General features: G+C 42.5%; 1 protein-coding gene across 1 annotated transcript in view; it reads left to right on the forward strand.

Annotated features, from left to right (window-relative positions):
• Positions 1 to 2,345, forward strand: part of WWC3 (WWC family member 3) — a 152,574-nt gene extending 150,229 nt beyond the window's left edge. The window contains exon 23 of the mRNA XM_066599932.1: positions 1,617 to 2,345. Within this exon, the coding sequence (XP_066456029.1) occupies positions 1,617 to 1,683 (67 nt within the window). The 3' untranslated portion in view covers positions 1,684 to 2,345. The remainder of the gene's footprint in view (positions 1 to 1,616) is intronic.
• The last annotated feature ends 11,091 nt before the right edge of the window (positions 2,346 to 13,436 follow it).

Genomic DNA, 13,436 nt, shown 5'->3' on the forward strand with positions numbered 1-13,436 from the left:
ACTGCCACCCACGCCCATCTTCACAACAATCTCTTCTCACAGCCTTGCACGAGGAATGGTGAGCTATTCCTGCCCAGACTTACAGAGAACTTGTGGAAAGTGTTGCAGCTGTAATACAAGCAAGAGGAGAGCCGATACATTACTAAATAGAATAATAAAGCACTTTTTCTGAAAAACAGGCAGTGTCCAAATACTTTTGTGCATATAGTATATGTCCTTCCACCACACAGTGTCGCATAGTAGCTGAGTAAAAGCCCCACCATGTTAGAAACTGAATGAATTTAGGAATATCCTGAATGAAATCTAGATTTTGAGGTAGGACCTTTAGGCTATGTCCACATGGCGGATTTCACCACAAATTTGACGTGGTATGCCAATTTTGACATCAGATCCACTGCAAAATCTGCACAAATCGGTGTCCCATATATGGGATTTTAAATCTGCATTGTGGAAAAAAGGGAAATCCCTTCTTAATTCAGAATCCATGTAAGGAGATCCCTAGGTGGATTTGTCCCATTGAATTGGACTAAATCTGTAAGGGCCCATTTACACTAAATGATTATCGCTTAAAATTTGTTCAAAAGCCACCGTTTGAGCGATAATTGTTGTGTGTAAATGCTCCCATCTTTTACTTTTCAGTGAGCATAAAATCCATCATTCAACCGGAGACAATAAAACAGACTGTATGCTGTGTTTGCTGTCCATGGTGCTGTGTTCTCCATGGGAGCTGCTGATTACATTGTATTCAGCAGAGAGTCCAAGGCAGCCCCTGGCAGAACAAAGGGGCTGTATGCAGAAAACAGACCACCTGCTGTTCTCTGCATTCAGCTCATGGAGGCTCATTTACATGAAAATGAAGGTGATAAGCTGCTAATTGACATTAGTGTCAATTAGCAGTTTATGCAAAACAATCTTTTGAACAATTATCTTTATGTGTAAATATGTTAAACACACTGATTTCTGCTGTAAATTTCAATTGCGTGAACATTGTCTCGGGATATATTCACACTTGACAGATTTGCCTTTTTGCAAGTGCTCCATATGTCATCTAAATGGGGCTGCAGAAATCCAAGCATAGAAACAATCTGATTCAGATAGACAGAACTAATTTCCACTTACAGAAACTTCTGCAACAAATTTGCTACATATGAACCTATGCTTAAAAACAGACTAGAAGTTTGTATCCTGATTAGAGATGAGCGAGCATACTCGGAAAAGCACTACTCGCTCGAGTAATTTGCTTTATCCGAGTATCGCTGTGCTCGTCCCTGAAGATTCGGGTGCCGCTGCGGATGACAGGTGAGTCGCAGCGGGGAGCAGGGGAGAGCGGGCGGGAGAGAGGGAGAGAAAGATCTCCCCTCTGTTCCTCCCCGCTCTCTCCTGCAGCTCCCCGCTCCGTGCCGGCACCCGAATCTTCAGACCCGAGCACAGCGATACTCGGATAAAGCCAATTACTCGAGCGAGTAGTGCTTTTCCGAGTACGCTCGCTCATCTCTAATCCTGATCCAACTCAGAGGAAAATGCTTCACGTATTCTTGAATGTTATAATATATTTATCTTCTAGACATTTGATTTTCCCATAATCCCATTGAACTATTCCTGTGTGTTGTCTACAGGGAGAAGATGGCATTCTTCACAAGACCAAGAATAAACATACCTCCTCTTCCAGCTGATGATGTATGATGTGTTTCCCAGTACAAGAAATATTGACCCTTCTGTTCGTATCTTCATGAAGTTATTAAACCAGTGAAGTTTAATATTATGTTTTCAAAGTTATTCAATATTTTGTAAAAAATAAAAAAAAGACAAACCTATATTCATATATAAATATCTATAATTATATATTTTATAATATGACCGCAGCGAGGCTTGGTTTTTCCTTGCTGTAACACTGACATCCTTGAAGGCAACTTATTTTATAGATCAACTACTCCGTTCGGACGAAATGTGTACAGTTTTGATGCTGTTTTATGTGACTTTAATAAAAGGCTGGAGAGCAGAAATAAAGCAAGTTCAGGCAATTCGCTGTATTGTAATTTATTTATAGGGCCTTATTTTCCTTGAGGGAAAATACCTGTTTTTAAGATGTTTAGACTGAATTTATGCCTCCAAGTGTTTTGTCGTACAGCTGAATTGAATGGGTGAACTCGCTTTCTTTCTGTGACCTGAAATGAAAATACTATTTGCAAACTATCACCTTTTAGTAGCTTTTTGTTACTTTTTTTCCTTTTTACTTCTTCTTTCATTATGTATCTTACTCTTTTACACCATCTCTGTTCTGTATTGAAATATTATCACTGCAAGGTTTTTAATACTGATTAAAGATGGCATTGCATTTTTCAGAACTCTTGTTTTTACTTTTCATATATATATACAGTGTATGTCTCTATATGTGCTGTTCCTCTATTACTCCTCCTGGCAACCGAGGAGTAAGGCCGGATTCGCAGAATGCAATACGCAGAAAATAGAGCCCATTGAGTTCAATGGGTTTGTTTACATGCATGCATTTGGCATGCGCAATTCAGTCTCACAAAAAACTACGCAGTATGCTTTATTTTCCTGTGCATTTGCGCAGGGAGTGTATACACATTGAACTCAATAAACTAATTGGCTATTTCAATGACTGAGGGCATCAGTGCTTGTTTTTTTGCACGTGCACAAAAGATGCAGTTAAATCAGTTGCATGCGCAAATATGCAACGCCCAATGCGCAAATATGCATACGCTCATTTGAATCGGGTGCCGGCGGCAGGCGGGAACGGAGGGGAAATCTCTCTCTTCCCCCCTCTCCGACCTGCTCCCTCCCGCAACTCACCGCTCACCCGCGCCGGCACCCGAATCTTTTCTTCCGAGCAGGGAGATACTCGCTAAGGACAATACTCGCTCGAGTAATTGTCCTTAGCGAGTATGCTCGCTCATCTCTAGTGCTCAGTAAGGAATTTAATTTTTTTTTTTTATTAAAAATTGCTATTGTTGTTTCCATAAAAGTCCAGTTTATTTAAAAAAAATGACATTATTAATCCTACAGAAAAAAACACCAGAAAAAAATATGCAATACCAGAATTACACAGTTTTTTTGGCCTCCACAAAAAAATTTGAACAACAAGCAATCAAAAGTGTATCCTTTGTAGCTCAAACTGGTTGCAATAAGAACTACAGGTCACCTCGCAAAAAACTAGCCCTCACCCAGCTGCATCAAGAGAAAAATAATGTTATGGGGGTCCCCATGGCACAATTGCATTGTTTTCCAATCCTGAAAAATACAATTTCCCCCCAAAAAAACAATCACTCATGAACTTATGTGTCTGGGCATATAAAGGTCTGATTTTTTTTTAATGGGGGATGGAAAAATAAAAAAAAGGGATACAGAGGTTAAAAGGCCCAATTATCCGATAAGTTACATACAGGCCATGTGAGTGAGACTTTGCAGTAAAATCATAGTACAGAGGTTTGCGTAGTCCTAGCCTAAAGGCAATAGAATGCAAATCTCTACCTGGTGGGGACCTAACATGTGAACATGTGCTATTTAGATGGAAGCTTTAGGATAACGCCTCATAAAAGGTGCACGCTGGATACATTTGTAACCACTAAGTGGTCCCTGGAAGCCATCAAAACAATTAGTCCCCCTCATGTTCATGTCCTACAAATTAGGGAGGATATATGACCTCACTAGGTCCTGTGTTACTGATGTAGGGCAGCTGGCCAAGACTGATGCTGTCAATGCCCAGAAGTGCTGCTTTATGTAACTGTAGAAGAGCCTCAGGATCTTTTGTGACTCCTCAGCTGCAAGCTCAAGGAATCTGCTAAGGCTCTGAAACTGCAACAACAAATGGCACTATGAGTGAAGGTGCTTTTAAATGCAACCATTATTGTTCAAGAAATCGTTCAAATAAGCGAAAGTGACTGAATTGTTCAGTCTAAACGTGAGCCAGTGATTGAATGACAAACGGGAATCATTCCCTTTTTGCTCTTCATTCATTTTATGTAGGAATAAAAATAATCATTGGCTCGTTCACTTATCGTTCAGTTTAACCCATTTAGGACCAGCCACTGTATATATACGGCGGCTGGTCCTGGGCTTAGAGCACCGCCGATAGTAAAATTACGGCGGTGCTTTAAGTCTCCTGGCTCTGCAATCAGTCAGAGGCAGGAATGGGTTATCAGCTGTTAGTGACAGCTGATAACCCGGAGCAGAAGGCAGGAGGGGTTTTTAACCCTTCCTGCCTTCTGCTTCCCCAATATATAGTGCTCAATGAGCACTGTATGGGGTAAGTGAAAGTAACATGTACTTTCACTACGGGAGCCTCGGGGGGTCATGTGACCTCCCGGGATTCCCTGCTACTGCAGAGCTGGAGGATCAGACTAGACCCTGGCAGCTCTGCAGGTGACTAATGTCACCACAGGGGTTGCTTTCCCCTATAACTAGGGCTCCTATGGACGCCCTAGCTACAGTGGGAAAGATTCAAATAAAGAAAAAAAAAATGTGAATGTCCCCCAGAGGTCTTATATGACGTCATGGGGGACATAGATAGTAAAAAACATAATTACATACACAAGTAAAACAAAATAACAGAATAAAACAACAATACATACAAAAGAAAGAAAATAACACAAAGCAGACGCCAACAAAAACCGTCGCCGTATGTGTCCTGTAAAAAAAAACCATACATACTATATATCAAAACGTCCGAAACAAATAGAGGAACCTATTTCCATACTTTTTTTAGTGTAAATATAAAAATAATTTAAAAAAAAACTATAAATGTTAAAAAAAAATGATTTTTTTTTAGCATTTTACCCCCAATAAAACTAAAAAATGGAAAAAAAAAGTCAGTGAAGAAGATATTAAAAAAATAGTCCTATATGTCACGGGAAAAAAACCGCAGCAAAAATAATTTTGGTAGCTAAAGGAAAAAAAATGGAGCAGTAAAACCGCCACATTGGTAAAATCCCTTAAAAGTGTCTGGTCCTTAAGGTACAAAACAGCCTGGTCCTTAAGGGGTTAAACAGCGCTCTTTCAGTCTTTCACATTCGCTTATACAGCATTTATGAAAGACTGAATGCTGCTTGTTTGAACGAGCTAGCAATGTGTCTGCCTGTCTAAAAGGGCTGAACAAGAGCAAACGAGCCAGTGAATCAGCACGTCTAAAAGCAGCCTTAGGGCTCAGTCACACGGGCGCATTGGCACCCGTACACCGGCGCCGATGCGCCCATGTGACTGACAGTTAGAAGACAGCCGTACCTGAAGATGGCCGTCTCTCTCCAGCGCTGATCATAGAACACATGACCGGCAATGGAGCCGGTCACATGTTTTTCCTCCCGACACTGCAGAGAGACGGCCGTCTTCAGGTACGTCCGTCTGCTGGCTGCAGTAACACGGGCGCTGATGGGCCCGTGTGACTGAGCCCTTAGAGCCGAGGTGTTCAGGCTTGAAACATGTAAGAAGCATTCTCTCTTTTTATCCTTTGCTTTCTTGCTCTGAAACTGCTACAACCATTAATGCCTTCAGTTCAAGTAAGGGCAACATTCAGACCTATTAACAACCGAAGAACACAAAATGTGAGAGTCCTCTGTACTGGATAAACTTTTAATGGTTAACAAAAAGATGGTGACAAGCAGCAAGCTTTCTAGACTTACTAAGATCTCCGTCTGGTGAGGTCTCAAACAAAATCTGAAGAGTCACATATTTATACACAAAAGCACAAAAGAAATATTGTGGTAAATCATACAAGCGATAGAAAGCTGAACCATCAATAAAAGTAACCATGGACCGGATATAAGAGGACATAAAAAGAGGATATAAGACGATTAGAGCGCATGAAGTGGTCACTTATTTTTCATCTTTTTAAATGCTATCTACATATAATGGGAGAATCCCTATAAAGCCGACCAATTACACTTGAGATCTCCTATTATAAAAATACTGTTAGTGTAGGGAACCATCTGAATAGGCAGGCCCTGGAAGGCCAGAGGGTCAAACATTTGTATTTACTACATAATACAGTCACATGTTTATTTCATATATATATATATATATATATATATATATATATACACTACCGTTCAAAAGTTTGGGGTCACATTGAAATGTCCTTATTTTTGAAGGAAAAGCACTGTACTTTTCAATGAAGATAACTTTAAACTAGTCCTAACTTTAAACAAATGCACTCTATACATTGCTAATGTGGTAAATGACTATTCTAGCTGCAAATGCCTGGTTTTTTGTGCAATATCTACAAAGGTGAATAGAGGCCCATTTCCAGCAACTATCACTCCAGTGTTTTAATGGTACAATGTGTTTGCTCATTGGCTCAGAAGGCTAATTGATGATTAGAAAACCCTTGTGCAATCATGTTCACACATCTGAAAACAGTCTAGCTCGTTACAGAAGCTACAAAACTGACCTTCCTGTGAGCAGATTGAGTTTCTGGAGCATCACATTTGTGGGGTCAATTAAACACTCAAAATTGCCAGAAAAAGAGAACTTTCATCTGAAACTCGACAGTCTATTCTTGTTCTTAGAAATGAAGGCTATTCCATGCGAGAAATTGCTAAGAAATTGAAGATTTCCTACAACGGTGTGTACTACTCCCTTCAGAGGACAGCACAAACAGGCTCTAACCAGAGTAGAAAAAGAAGTGGGAGGCCGCGTTGCACAACTAAGCAAGAAGATAAGCACATTAGAGTCTCTAGTTTGAGAAACAGACGCCTCACAGGTACCCAACTGGCATCTTCATTAAATAGTACCCGCAAAACACCAGTGTCAACATCTACAGTGAAGAGGCGGCTGCGGGATTTTGGGCTTCAGGGCAGAGTGGCAAAGAAAAAGCCATAACTGAGACTGGCCAATAAAAGAAAAAGATTAAGATGGGCAAAAGAACACAGACATTGGACAGAGGAAGACTGGAAAAAAGTGTTGTGGACGGATGAATCCAAGTTTAAGGTGTTTGGATCACAAAGAAGAACGTTTGTGAGACGCAGAACAAATGAAAAGATGCTGGAAGAATGCCTGACGCCATCTGTTAAGCATGGTGGAGGTAATGTGATGGTCTGGGGTTGCTTTGGTGCTGGTAAGGTGGAAGATTTGTACAGGGTAAAAGGGATTCTGAATAAGGAAGGCTATCACTCCATTTTGCAACGCCATGCCATACCCAGTGGACAGCGCTTGATTGGAACCAATTTCATCCTACAACAGGACAATGACCCTAAACACACCTCCAAATTGTGCAAGAACTATTTACAGCAGAAGCAGGCAGCTGGTATTCTATCGGTAATGGAGTGGCCAGCGCAGTCACCAGATCTGAACCCCATTGAGCTGTTGTGGGAGCAGCTTGACCGTATAGTACGCCAGAAGTGCCCATCCAACCAATCCAACTTGTGGGAGATGCTTCTAGAAGCGTGGGGTGCAATTTCACAAGCTTACCTCAACAAATTAACAGCTAGAATGTCAAAGGTGTGCAATGCTGTAATTGCTGCAAAAGGAGGATTCTTTGACGAAAGCAAAGTTTGATGTAAAAACAATGTTATTTCAAATACAAATCATTATTTCTAACCTTGTCAATGTCTTGACTCTATTTTCTATTCATTTCACAACGCATGGTGGTGAATAAGTGTGACTTTTCATGGAAAACACAAAATTGTTTGGGTGACCCCAAACTTTTGAACGGTAGTGTATATATATATATATATATATATATATATATATATATATATATATACACTAGTAATTATGAGGAAATTATTGTACCAGTGTTTCTGGTGGCACAATGCATCATACAGCTCTGCTACATGCACGTCACACACACAGCACTGCTACATATTTCATCACATGCAATAGGAATCAGAATCAGCACAGCACTGAAGATGAAGATCATGGTCCACCCCTGATCACATGACGGTGACGCTCATCCCGAGTGAATGACTTACATGCTCTGCCCCTGACCACATGATGGTGATGTCATCAAAGGTCCTGCATCCTTGTGCAGATTACGGGTGGACTACAAACTCCCTGTGGCCTCAGTTGCTATGGAATACTAAGGAACATCTAGCCGGACAGCAGCCGTGTGCGTACAGGACCTGTGATGATGTCACCGTCATGTGTTCGGGGCTGATCATGCAACTCCCTCACTAGGGATGAAGGACCTTTGATGATGTCATCATCTTGTGATCAGGGAAGGAGCATGTAAGTCACTCACAAAGTCACTCACTATTCACTCACACACAGATGGATAGGTCATCGTTACTACTTTGATTTATATACACACACAACTTATCTTACATTGTCTTACATGTTAAACCTTATAACATCCTATATTTCCTTACAATATCTTTATTGTTTGTTACCTTTAATAATCTTATCTTGTATGACCTCACCTTTTATCTTGCCTTATACTATTTCAGCTGTCGAAAAGCCTGTGATCCTGCAGTAAACTCTGTGGCAAAGAAACGCAGTCTTCTGCCATTGCTTTCAATGGGGCCGCAGCTGCTGCAGGCGGCCCCATTGAAAGCAATGGGATGCAGGCAACCCCTACAGTTGATTTCGGGGAAGGGCTTTAAATATAAGACCTTCCCTGAAAATCATCCCTAGCATGTGTAAAAAAAAAATAAAAAAATATATATATATATATTTTACTCACCTCTCTGCCAATGTCGAGGCTTATATTTAAATCCCTTCCCTGGAAATCACTGAAGGGGTTGCCGGCATTCCATTGCTTTCCACGCGCTTTTTTTGCACATTCACGCAGCGCTGTTTTGCACGGACATATGCGCGTGCAAAACAATGCTTGTGTGAACGAGGCCAGTATTATTGTATCTTGTCACCACCAGGAAGTAGTGGTGGAGACAAGATTGTGGAGGTTTGACACACCGGTGATGCCCCCTGTTCATGATTGGCTGCCCCATTCCTCAGGCTCACAGGTCCTGACATTCACTACTGCGGTGTCCGGTTGTGATGTTCCGATGCCATCTGCACTACCGCTGTGACTGTTGCCAACGGCGCCCTGCCAGTACCGCTGCCGTCACTGTGGATGGCCATCTCCCCTTACAATGTCCCCTTAGCAGCCCCGCTGTTAGTGTCTCCGGGCCCAGTAGTGTGGCACTTGCGGTCCCCTTTACCGACTGCGCTATGAGGGTCCCCGGCGGCAGTAGTAGGAGACCTCCTGGGCCACTGTCGGCAGTCCGTCTCCACATGCTGTGGTGGAGAAAGCAGGCCAGCGACCCGGTGGTGGGCAGATGGGAGCGGAGGATAGCGGCACTGGCCTGTCTGATGCAGTTGGGGGGGGAGTGTGAAGGCTGCGTACAGACCCGGCGGTCCATGTGAGCGCTGCTGAACACCACTGCGGCACCTCATGCACTGCTGGAGAAGGCAGCGCACAGACCCGGCGGTGCGCACTTCTCAGCGCTGCTGACCGCCCGTGGGCTGCTTGATGCAATGGGTGGTGGGGGCGACGGCTCATGCAGTGGTGGAGGAGTAAATGGAGCGCCGCTGCAGCATTTTTCCTGCCCAGGAGGGTTAGTGTAAGGGGTTACTTTTACTATTAGCCTTAGATTATTAGGTGTAAAGGCTTCTGCATTTACATCTACGGTAATAACAAAACTAACCCCTTACCCTAACCCTCCTCGGCAGCAAAAACCAGTACATACACAGCAGCTAGGACCTTCAAGTACCTTTGAAAAGTCACCAATCAGGAGCTAGGGGTGTGACAGGGGCGTTCCTGCATCCAAGCCCTGTCAAACCCCTAGCTTCTTGGTGGTGACAAGATACAATAATACCAACAAGGCCTAACTTACGTTACCACATTTTACCTTTTCTCATATGCCCATATATTATTTTATCTTATGTTACCTTACATTATATATAAGTTATTTTACCACATCTTAAGTTACCTTAAGCCCCATTTACACGGGACGAGCTGTCAGGTAAACGATGCCCAATTGTGCGTCCCAGTGAAGCTTGCACCTGTGTCACAGCACAGGATTGCTGGCATCACTCAGAGCGCGGCCAGCATGGAGGCGGGGGCAGCTCCTACCGTCTCCATTTACTGTGAATAGCCCTTCCCTGAAAATCATGCCGAGCCTGTGTAAAAATATAAAAATATATATAAAATAAATAAATAAAAATATATATATATACACACACTGACCTTTCAGCCGCTGCTGGGCCTCAGTGCGTCTAGCCACTTGGCACACCGGCACTGTACTGAAGCTCTTTCAGCAGGCAGGGATTTAACCCCTTAAGGACATGGCCTGTTTTGGGCTTAAAGACGCAACGATTTTTGGAGAATTTTCATCTCCATTTTTCAAAAGTCATAACTTTTTTTATTTTTCGGTCGACCTGGCCGTATGAGGGCTTGTTTTTTGCGTGGCGAACTGTAGTTTTTGATGGTGCCATTTTTGGGTACATTGACTATATTGTAAAACTTTTATTATTTTTTTTATGATTACAGGGAGAGAAAACGCATCAATTCTGCCATAAATTTTTGGGGTTTTGTTTTTACAGTGTCAATCATGCAGCATAATTTACACAATCAATTTTTTCTGCGGGCCAATACGATTACAACGATACCAAAATTCTTATTTTTTTTTAGGTTTTTTCACTTTTCTACAATTAAAAACCCATTTTTTGGAAATCTTTTTTTCCCCTAAATCACTGCATTCAAAGTCCTGTAACGTCTTTATTTTTCTATGTACGGAGCTCTATGAGGGCTTATTTTTTGCAAGATTAGCTGTAGTTTTTATTGGTACCATTTTGGGTTACATAAGACTTTTTTGATCACTTTTATTGCATTTTTTGGGAGGCAAAATTCTAAAAATTAGCGTGTTTTTTACGCTTTTTGTTGTGCACAAAAAAAGCATGTGCTACTTGTTGTACATGTCATTACGGATGTGACGATACCAAATATGTGGCATTTTTTATGCTAATATGAGAAAAAGCACCTGAAAATTGTTTTTTCTCTACTTTTTTTTACATTTTTATTTTTGGTACATTATTTGATCTTTTTTTACACCATTTGTGTCCCTCTGGGGGACTTACACCATAGCATCTATGATCGCTGTGATAAGGCATTGCAGGACTTCTCTCCTGCAATGCCTTATCGCTTATTACAGCGATCACAGTCACTGGCAATACAGAACGCCGGCATCTGGCGTCCTGTTGCCATGGCAACCAGCCGGGCTCTCTGTGATTATATCGCGAGAGCCTGACAGCTCCCTCTGTGAACCCTTCCCATGCTGCGATCTACAAACATCACGGCAGGGAAAGGGTTAACAGCGGGGGCGCATCTCCGATGCACCTCCGATGCACCTCCGCTGTTACAGTGGGAGGGCGGCTATCACTGACAGCCGGATCCCGCTGCCAGATAGTGAGAGATCGCTTATGATCTTGCGCTATCTCTTGGACGTAAGTTTACGCCCTGTTGCGAGAAGTACCCCGCTGCCAGGACATAAACTTACGCCCTGGAGCGCGAAGGGGTTAAAATCCCCACCTCCTGAAAGGGCTGCATCTAAATGGCTGAGCGCTCAGCCAATCACAGGCAGTGCTCAGCCATTCATTGAATTCTATGTTAAAATGATGTTCGTGTGAAAGAGGCCTTATGGCAAAGCTGCATATTTTTGTGCATATTTTGCCATAGATTCGCAGCTAGATTTAACTCTGTTAATAGGCAAAATCTGTGCATAGAATTTCCAATGCTATTATGTGCAGATCCAGAATTGTGTTGGAAATTCTGCACACAGATTTTGCCCAATGACAGGGCTAAATATGTGTGCGAATCTCCGGAAGAAATATGCGCCTTACCCACGGATGTCTTCTGTGGTTTAACCCTTTCCAATCCTCTGTCTGACATCTTCCAACATTCTGATTGAAGCCTGTACAGCTCCGATGTCAGAAGACGTCCGGCAGGGTATTCTTACTGTATATTACTGGCCGATCTGTTGTCGGGGGCCTCTCCGGCATGTCACATACTGCAGTACTGGCTTTAACCAGCAGAAGGCGCCATTGTAAAATGGCAGAAAGAAAAAAGCCTTCTAGGAAACCCTGAATCCAAAATTGGATTGCAAAGGGTTAAGAGGCAGAACCCATGCAAAAGAAAAATGTGTGTCAGATCGGCCGTATGAAGATGCCTGAAATGGTGCTTGGAATGTCTGGAAACATAGGAGACTCTGAAATCCTCAGGTGCTCCTTCATGTCTGAGGTCTGTGTTCGAGTCCTAAACACTAAGGACACATGTGGGATCATTCTGAAAACTGCAGATTCAGGAAGATAAATCTTGAGAGTTTTCAGAAAGGGCCCCATCACCCTGTCATCTGCTTACATACTGCAGTTGCTATTGACTGTGGCATGTAAGGGGTTAAACTGCCAGGATCTGAGGTTTCTCTGTTCCTGGCTGTTAGAGCAGGAACCTGGCTGTCAATAGTCAGCCAAGCCATTGCCTTAAAAAGATGTATGTGCAGATTTAGGCCCCCTTCATATAAGCACATGTGCATTTGCGTACACCTTAGCCCAGCATTATTTGCGCACTAAGGCTAGTTCCACAAAGGCGATCGCGATTTTGTCACCTGAAAATCTTGTCCTTGTTCCCACGATTTTTGATGCTTTTTTTTTTTTTTTTAGAATAACCCCGCATCACATCACTGCCGCCCGTGATAAAAACGCACAATTTTTTTTATTGCAAAAGTCAATAGGACTAAAATCGCACCACAACCCAAGTTTGTTGCGTTACAATGTGATAAAAGGAAGCCATCATAGGGAAACATGGGAGTTAAGAAATTGCACATCGCAGAAAGATAAACCATGCTGCGATTTTTTTTGTTCTCCTAACATCACATGAGTGAAAACATCGCAGATGGGAAGGAAACCATTGACAATCATTGGTTTCCTAATCTGCTTTTTTACAAACTCCCGCAACATGCAAAAATCGCATGATTTTCTTTGCCGTGTGAAACCAGCCTGAAGTTGCTTTCACACTGGCGAGAAACTTGTGTGAGATTTGCTTTCCTACATGGCACCACAATGCTATGCAGGAAACAAATCACAGCATGTCTTTTCTTTTTGCAAGATCGCCCATTGTTTTCAACGGGTGGGGATGGGGGGCAGCCGTATTGAAAGCAATGGGAGAAGATGGCGATCCTCTGCTGCAGCTGTGTCAGCCATGACGGGAATTCCGTTCATCATGAAATGCCTTACATCGACGGGGCTTTCACACTGTAACAAGTGCGATATCGGGCCGTGATTCACAGTCCAAAAATCGCATTCGCCGGCATGGAGGAGCCCTTAATGAAGCTTTTTTGCACGCATATCGGTGTATTTTACTGTACTTTTTGCATCTACAGGCATGTTTATTTGCACACTCCAAAAAAACCCGCACAAATTGAAATGGCTAACTAGTCTAATGAATTCCAGATGTGTTCTTCTTCCTGCATGATTACACAATGTTTCAC

Source organism: Eleutherodactylus coqui, chromosome 4 (assembly GCF_035609145.1).
Source record: "Eleutherodactylus coqui strain aEleCoq1 chromosome 4, aEleCoq1.hap1, whole genome shotgun sequence".
NCBI classification, from domain to species: domain Eukaryota; kingdom Metazoa; phylum Chordata; class Amphibia; order Anura; family Eleutherodactylidae; genus Eleutherodactylus; species Eleutherodactylus coqui.